Raw genomic sequence first — 9,249 nt, 5'->3', positions numbered from 1 at the left:
CCATAACCATTCAGATGGGGGTAGACTATAGCAGTTATTAATTCAGACCCATAACCATTCAGATGGGGGTAGACTATAGCAGTTATTAATTCAGACCCATAACCATTCAGATGGTGGTAGATTATAGCAGTTATTAATTCAGACCCATAACCATTCAGATGGTGGTAGACTATAGCAGTTATTAATTCAGACCCATAACCATTCAGATGGGGGTAGACTATAGCAGTATTAATTCAGACCCATAACCATTCAGATGGTGGTAGATTATAGCAGTTATTAATTCAGACCCATAACCATTCAGACCCATAACCATTCAGATGGGGGTAGACTATAGCAGTTATTAATTCAGCCCCATAACCATTCAGATGGTGGTAGACTATAGCAGTAATTAATTCAGACCCATAACCATTCAGATGGGGGTAGACTATAGCAGTTATTAATTCAGACCCATAACCATTCAGACCCATAACCATTCAGATGGGGGTAGACTATAGCAGTTATTAATTCAGACCCATAACCATTCAGATGGGGGTGGACTATAGCAGTTATTAATTCAGACCCATAACCATTCAGATGGGGGTAGACTATAGCAGTTATTAATTCAGACCCATAACCATTCAGATGGCAGTAGACTATAGCAGTTATTAATTCAGACCCATAACCATTCAGATGGGGGTAGACTATAGCAGTTATTAATTCAGACCCATAACCTAACCATTCAGACCCATAACCATTCAGATGGCGGTAGACTATAGCAGTTATTAATTCAGACCCATAACCATTCAGATGGTGGTAGACTATAGCAGTTATTAATTCAGACCCATAACCATTCAGATGGGGGTAGACTATAACAGTTATTAATTCAGACCCATAACCATTCAGATGGTGGTAGACTATAGCAGTTATTAATTCAGACCCATAACCATTCAGATGGGGGTAGACTATAGCAGTTATTAATTCAGACCCATAACCATTCAGATGGTGGTAGACTATAGCAGTTATTAATTCAGACCCATAACCATTCAGACCCATAACCATTCAGATGGTGGTAGACTATAGCAGTTATTAATTCAGACCCATAACCATTCAGATGGGGGTAGACTATAGCAGTTATTAATTCAGCCCCATAACCATTCAGATGGGGGTAGACTATAGCAGTTATTAATTCAGACCCATAACCATTCAGATGGGGGTAGACTATAGCAGTTATTAATTCAGACCCATAACCATTCAGATGGTGGTAGATTATAGCAGTTATTAATTCAGACCCATAACCATTCAGATGGTGGTAGACTATAGCAGTTATTAATTCAGACCCATAACCATTCAGATGGGGGTAGACTATAGCAGTATTAATTCAGACCCATAACCATTCAGATGGTGGTAGATTATAGCAGTTATTAATTCAGCCCCATAACCATTCAGATGGTGGTAGACTATAGCAGTTATTAATTCAGACCCATAACCATTCAGACCCATAACCATTCAGATGGGGGTAGACTATAGCAGTTATTAATTCAGCCCCATAACCATTCAGATGGTGGTAGACTATAGCAGTAATTAATTCAGACCCATAACCATTCAGATGGGGGTAGACTATAGCAGTTATTAATTCAGACCCATAACCATTCAGACCCATAACCATTCAGATGGGGGTAGACTATAGCAGTTATTAATTCAGACCCATAACCATTCAGATGGGGGTGGACTATAGCAGTTATTAATTCAGACCCATAACCATTCAGATGGGGGTAGACTATAGCAGTTATTAATTCAGACCCATAACCATTCAGATGGCAGTAGACTATAGCAGTTATTAATTCAGACCCATAACCATTCAGATGGGGGTAGACTATAGCAGTTATTAATTCAGACCCATAACCTAACCATTCAGACCCATAACCATTCAGATGGCGGTAGACTATAGCAGTTATTAATTCAGACCCATAACCATTCAGATGGTGGTAGACTATAGCAGTTATTAATTCAGACCCATAACCATTCAGATGGGGGTAGACTATAACAGTTATTAATTCAGACCCATAACCATTCAGATGGTGGTAGACTATAGCAGTTATTAATTCAGACCCATAACCATTCAGATGGGGGTAGACTATAGCAGTTATTAATTCAGACCCATAACCATTCAGATGGTGGTAGACTATAGCAGTTCTTAATTCAGACCCATAACCATTCAGATGGGGGTAGACTATAACAGTTATTAATTCAGACCCATAACCATTCAGATGGTGGTAGACTATAGCAGTTATTAATTCAGACCCATAACCATTCAGATGGGGGTAGACTATAGCAGTTATTAATTCAGACCCATAACCATTCAGATGGGGGTAGACTATAGCAGTTATTAATTCAGACCCATAACCATTCAGACCCATAACCATTCAGATGGGGGTAGACTATAGCAGTTATTAATTCAGACCCATAACCATTCAGATGGTGGTAGATTATAGCAGTTATTAATTCAGACCCATAACCATTCAGATGGTGGTAGACTATAGCAGTTATTAATTCAGACCCATAACCATTCAGATGGGGGTAGACTATAGCAGTATTAATTCAGACCCATAACCATTCAGATGGTGGTAGATTATAGCAGTTATTAATTCAGCCCCATAACCATTCAGATGGTGGTAGACTATAGCAGTTATTAATTCAGACCCATAACCATTCAGACCCATAACCATTCAGATGGGGGTAGACTATAGCAGTTATTAATTCAGCCCCATAACCATTCAGATGGTGGTAGACTATAGCAGTAATTAATTCAGACCCATAACCATTCAGATGGGGGTAGACTATAGCAGTTATTAATTCAGACCCATAACCATTCAGACCCATAACCATTCAGATGGGGGTAGACTATAGCAGTTATTAATTCAGACCCATAACCATTCAGATGGGGGTGGACTATAGCAGTTATTAATTCAGACCCATAACCATTCAGATGGGGGTAGACTATAGCAGTTATTAATTCAGACCCATAACCATTCAGATGGCAGTAGACTATAGCAGTTATTAATTCAGACCCATAACCATTCAGATGGGGGTAGACTATAGCAGTTATTAATTCAGACCCATAACCTAACCATTCAGACCCATAACCATTCAGATGGCGGTAGACTATAGCAGTTATTAATTCAGACCCATAACCATTCAGATGGGGGTAGACTATAGCAGTTATTAATTCAGACCCATAACCATTCAGATGGTGGTAGACTATAGCAGTTATTAATTCAGACCCATAACCATTCAGATGGTGGTAGACTATAGCAGTTATTAATTCAGACCCATAACCATTCAGATGGGGGTAGACTATAGCAGTTATTAATTCAGACCCATAACCATTCAGATGGTGGTAGACTATAGCAGTTATTAATTCAGACCCATAACCATTCAGATGGGGGTAGACTATAACAGTTATTAATTCAGACCCATAACCATTCAGATGGGGGTAGACTATAGCAGTTATTAATTCAGACCCATAACCATTCAGATGGGGGTAGACTATAGCAGTTATTAATTCAGACCCATAACCATTCAGATGGGGGTAGACTATAGCAGTTATTAATTCAGACCCATAACCATTCAGATGGGGGTAGACTATAGCAGTTATTAATTCAGACCCATAACCATTCAGATGGGGGTAGACTATAGCAGTTATTAATTCAGCCCTATAACCATTCAGATGGTGGTAGACTATAGCAGTTATTAATTCAGACCCATAACCATTCAGATGGGGGTAGACTATAGCAGTTATTAATTCAGACCCATAACCATTCAGATGGGGGTAGACTATAGCAGTTATTAATTCAGACCCATAACCATTCAGATGGGGGTAGACTATAGCAGTTATTAATTCAGACCCATAACCATTCAGATGGTGGTAGACTATAACAGTTATTAATTCAGACCCATAACCATTCAGATGGTGGTAGACTATAGCAGCTATTAATTCAGACCCATAACCATTCAGATGGGGGTAGACTATAGCAGTTATTAATTCAGACCCATAACCATTCAGATGGGGGTGGACTATAGCAGTTATTAATTCAGACCCATAACCATTCAGACCCATAACCATTCAGATGGTGGTAGACTATAGCAGTTATTAATTCAGACCCATAACCATTCAGATGGGGGTAGACTATAGCAGTTATTAATTCAGACCCATAACCATTCAGATGGGGGTAGACTATAGCAGTTATTAATTCAGACCCATAACCATTCAGATGGGGGTAGACTATAACAGTTATTAATTCAGACCCATAACCATTCAGATGGTGGTAGACTATAGCAGTTATTAATTCAGACCCATAACCATTCAGATGGGGGTAGACTATAACAGTTATTCATTCAGACCCATAACCATTCAGACCCATAACCATTCAGATGGGGGTAGACTATAGCAGTTATTAATTCAGACCCATAACCATTCAGATGGGGGTAGACTATAGCAGTTATTAATTCAGACCTTTAACCATTCAGATGGTGGTAGACTATAGCAGTTATTCATTGAGACCCATAACCATTAAATCTTTGTGAAGAGAAGTGAAAGCCATCAGCATGTAATTCTAGTCCTATATGAAGATCTGGGTCCTGAGTGATGCAGCGGTCAATAGCCCTGCAGAGCGACAATACAGCCTGGTGTTCGATCCCAGGCTGTGTCACAACCGACCGGGAACCCCATAGGATGGCACACAATTGTCCCAGCGCCGTCCGGGACCTTGTCTTATCGTGCTCTAGCGACTCCTTGTGACAGGGCCGGGCGCCTGCAAGCTGACTCGGGTTGTCAGTCGACCGGTGTTTCACATTAGTGCAGCTGACAACTGGGTCAAGCAGGAAGTATGTGGTCATGTCTTTCACATTAGTGCAGCTGACAACTGGGTCAAGCCAGAAGTAGGTGGTCATGTCTTTCACATTAGTGCTGCTGACAACTGGGTCAAGCCAGAAGTAGGTGGTCATGTCTTTCACATTAGTGCTGCTGACAACTGGGTCAAGCCAGAAGTAGGTGGTCATGTCTTTCACATTAGTGCTGCTGACAACTGTGTCAAGCCAGAAGTAGGTGGTCATGTCTTTCACATTAGTGCTGCTGACAACTGGGTCAAGCCAGAAGTAGGTGGTCATGTCTTTCACATTAGTGCTTCTGACAACTGGGTCAAGCCAGAAGTAGGTGGTCATGTCTTTCACATTAGTGCTGCTGACAACTGGGTCAAGCCAGAAGTAGGTGGTCATGTCTTTCACATTAGTGCTGCTGACAACTGGGTCAAGCCAGAAGTAGGTGGTCATGTCTTTCACATTAGCGCTGCTGACAACTGGGTCAAGCCAGAAGTAGGTGGTCATGTCTTTCACATTAGTGCTGCTGACAACTGGGTCAAGCCAGAAGTAGGTGGTCATGTCTTTCACATTTGTGCTGCTGACAACTGGGTCAAGCCAGAAGTAGGTGGTCATGTCTTTCACATTAGTGCTGCTGACAACTGGGTCAAGCCAGAAGTAGGTGGTCATGTCTTTCACATTAGTGCTGCTGACAACTGGGTCAAGCCAGAAGTAGGTGGTCATGTCTTTCACATTAGTGCTGCTGACAACTGGGTCAAGCAGGAAGTAGGTGGTCAAAAGGGTGATGTTTCAGAGGACGCATAACTCCATCTTTGAGTAATAATGTAAATAAGGTATCTAAAATAAGTTTATAAAGAGTTTATAACAAGCTATGATGAGTTTATAAAGAGTTTATAACAAGCTATAATGAGTTTATAAAGAGTTTATAACAAGCTATAATGAGTTTATAACAAGCTATAATGAGTTTATAGAGTTTATAACAAGCTATATTGAGTTTATAAAGAGTTTATAACAAGCTATAATGAGTTTATAGCATTTATAACAAGCTATAATGAGTTTATAGAGTTATAACAAGCTATAATGAGTTTATAAAGAGTTTATAACAAGCTATAATGAGTTTATAACAAGCTATAATGAGTTTATAAAGAGTTTATAACAAGCTATAATGAGTTTTTAACAAGCTATAATGAGTTTATAACAAGCTATAATGAGTTTATAGAGTTTATAACAAGCTATGTTGAGTTTATAAAGAGTTTATAACAAGCTATAATGAGTTTATAACAAGCTATAATGAGTTTATAGAGTTTATAACAAGCTATATTGAGTTTATAAAGAGTTTATAACAAGCTATAATGAGTTTATAGCGTTTATAACAAGCTATAATGAGTTTATAGAGTTTATAACAAGCTATAATGAGTTTATAGAGTTATAACAAGCTATAATGAGTTTATAGAGTTTATAACAAGCTATATTGAGTTTATAGAGTTATAACAAGCTATAATGAGTTTATAGAGTTTATAACAAGCTATATTGAGTTTATAAAGAGGTTATAACAAGCTATAATGAGTTAAGAGTTTATAACAAGCTATAAAGCGTTTATAACAAGTTGATAAAACATAGAAAGGGAGAGATGGAGGGATGGTTCTACCTCTTTTAGTCGTCCAGAGGTAAAGGAAGGTGAGAGGACACTGCGGATCCGTCTCCATGTATCGTCCTCGGCAACGGACACCGCGTCAAACAGCTCACCATTCAGATGGAAGTTCTAGAACATGGAGAACAGTTGATTAATTATCAAACAGCTCACCGTTCAGAATTCGTTTCTGAAACACAAATAATGTATTAATAATATCAGTCATAATGTTAGGATAATTATTATTCCGATTATTATTAGGTGTGTGTGTGTGTGTGTGTGTCTCACTCTGCGGTTGGTGAAGATGTTGTAACACTCTTTAATCAGGACGGTCTTGATCATGCTTTTGTCCATGATACACAGAACAGGCTGCCTCCCATCATAGATCCTTCACAGAGGAGAAACACACCTGGCTTTAACCACTATATATACACCTACATGGTACAGACTGCCTCCCATCATAGAGCCTTCACAGAGGAGAAACAAACCTGGCTTTAACCACTATATATACACCTACATGGTACAGACTGCCTCCCATCATAGATCCTTCACAGAGGAGAAACACACCTGGCTTTAACCACTATATATACACACCTACATGGTACAGACTGCCTCCCATCATAGATCCTTCACAGAGGAGAAACACACCTGGCTTTAACCACTATATATACACACCTACATCACAGAGGAGAAACATTATGTAAAGAAGATAGATTTTTTTTAAACGGTAACTGTAAACTATTAACAGCAAAATATATTATAATCAGATTACAGATATTTTAGAAAAACTAGATGATAACTTTGAGGATTACTTTAATTTCAGGAACAGATGTTTGTGAGAAGAAAAAAATATCATTGACACTTCTCTGTTTTCTCAATGACATTCAAACCAGCATTGAAATGAGGAGCAAGTTTAAATTTGTTGAATCATATTATTATATATATATTAGTGTTGGGTTCTGATTTCTTGACCCTATGAAATATACATATTCCAGTCACTGATGGAAATTAGGGGAAATTATAATGTTTCTGTTCCTGTTTCGTCAGGATATGTTATCGTTATCAGGGATCCTATTGGAGGAGAAGAGACACAGTCTGGTTCCAGTCACCATGACAACCGTGATTACGTTACTGAGTTTGGGGTAATGTTGGACAGGTAAAACTAGTAACTGAACGTAATCAGATTACGGTACTGTGTTTGGGGTAATGTTGGACAGGTAAAACTAGTAACTGAATGAATTGAAAGGAGGTGATGAAGGTGATGAATTGAAAGGAAAGCGCATAGTACAGTTGTGAGTCATCCTAGTATGGTACAGCCGACTGAACTCACCCCCAGATTCTCCCGTACTTCTGAAAGCACTCTGTGTCAAAGTTAGTGAAGCCCTGCAGAGAGAGAGATAGAAAAAGAGAAAACAGCTGATTCATGCCTGGGCATGCCCTAGGAGCTCATGTAGGTGTGTCCTACACCTGAACAGAGAACACAACTGAAACAGGTGAGAGTTGAGGAGGGTTTGTTATTTTCTATGGTCCCCCAGGGTCAAGGAACACAACTTCTAGACTGATCAAGTCTCATATTTCCTTGTATTTATCTATTGTTAAAACAACCGGCTAGTCCTCTTTTTCCTTCTCAATGTATTGTTTTACATGGGAGAACAATAACACTGTTGTTTAAAATATGAGAGAGATATTTATTCTGAATGGGTACTAACCTTTTTATACTCCAACATTGTGCCAAAGTAAGGTAGGGGTTTGGGACCAGGGATACCCATCTTAGTGAATACACCATAGGGCCAGTACCCGTACCTGTACACACACACACGCGCGCGCGCACACACACACACACATATATATATACACACACACACACACACACAAGCACACGCACAGACACACGCACAGACACACACACGTTAACTATCAGTATGTTCTAGAGAACTATACAATATATATCTTATCTTGCATTGCTGGAAAATGACCCCTAACTAAGCATTTCACTGTTAGTCTACACCGTTTAACTACGATAAATGTGACAAATAACATTTGATTTGATGTAAGTCCTTACACTACAATGAGGGTGATGAGGAGGGCCAGGAGGGTCCAGGTCTCAGCGGAGAAGTATGGCAGAAAACTCATCATCTTTCCTCTGGTTCGGCTCCCTGCTGCTTCTGAAAACAAAGGCTCCGTTTTCTCTCAGGTTCGTTGGAGTTCACTTCTCGTTTTGAGTTGTTTTTTCTGTTCAGGTTCTAGTGTGGTTCTTCTGCGAAGCGGCCGATCTCGACTACCGACCGTTGCTCTTCTCCGTTCTCTGTTTGAGACCGTGCAGGTTGGAAGTGACTCTTTTACCCCGTGTGATGTGTGATGTTAGCTAGAATAATAATGAGCCACAATGGAATTTGCGGTTCGACTTCAAAATAAGAGTCCCATACTGAAACGGATGCAAACAGATACAAATCATGTAATAATGCCATATTTGGATTAGATAATGCTGAACAGGGTTGGAATGTTGTTATAAGAATTAAACAAAAGACAATAAGTAGTTCATTTGATGCACAAAAAATAGTTGAAGTCCCACTGTGGCTGTATTAGAATTGCATTGGGGCAGACTTCTATTGCACTGTACATCATTACCTCTGGATCTTGGGTCCATGAAATGTGAAGAGTTTAAACAAATATTAGCGTCTTAGCTCTTATTACAGGACTTTAACTGTGGAAATCACCTCACAATTCCATAAGTTCATAAAAAATAAAAAAAACTAGGCAAGTCA

At 39.3% G+C, this 9,249-nt stretch overlaps 1 protein-coding gene across 2 annotated transcripts in view; it reads right to left on the bottom strand.

Annotated features, from left to right (window-relative positions):
- The window catches only part of LOC116371141 (cytochrome P450 3A27), a 24,395-nt gene extending 15,531 nt beyond the window's left edge, over positions 1-8,864 (bottom strand). The window contains exons 1-5 of one of the 2 annotated variants that reach the window (XM_031820061.1): positions 8,547-8,864; positions 8,194-8,287; positions 7,815-7,867; positions 6,773-6,872; positions 6,503-6,616 (exon numbers count right to left, since the gene is read on the bottom strand). In XM_031820061.1, coding sequence (XP_031675921.1) covers positions 6,503-6,616; positions 6,773-6,872; positions 7,815-7,867; positions 8,194-8,287; positions 8,547-8,620 — 435 coding nt within the window. In that variant the 5' untranslated portion in view covers positions 8,621-8,864. The remainder of the gene's footprint in view (positions 1-6,502; positions 6,617-6,772; positions 6,873-7,814; positions 7,868-8,193; positions 8,288-8,546) is intronic. The other variant, XM_031820059.1, reaches the window with a different exon arrangement.
- Between the last annotated feature and the right edge of the window lie 385 nt (positions 8,865-9,249).

This window comes from Oncorhynchus kisutch, unplaced genomic scaffold (genome assembly GCF_002021735.2).
Source record: "Oncorhynchus kisutch isolate 150728-3 unplaced genomic scaffold, Okis_V2 scaffold2956, whole genome shotgun sequence".
Classification (NCBI taxonomy): Eukaryota; Metazoa; Chordata; class Actinopteri; order Salmoniformes; family Salmonidae; genus Oncorhynchus; species Oncorhynchus kisutch.
Note: the sequence above shows the minus strand (reverse complement) of the source record. Positions and strands in the feature narration are given on the sequence as shown.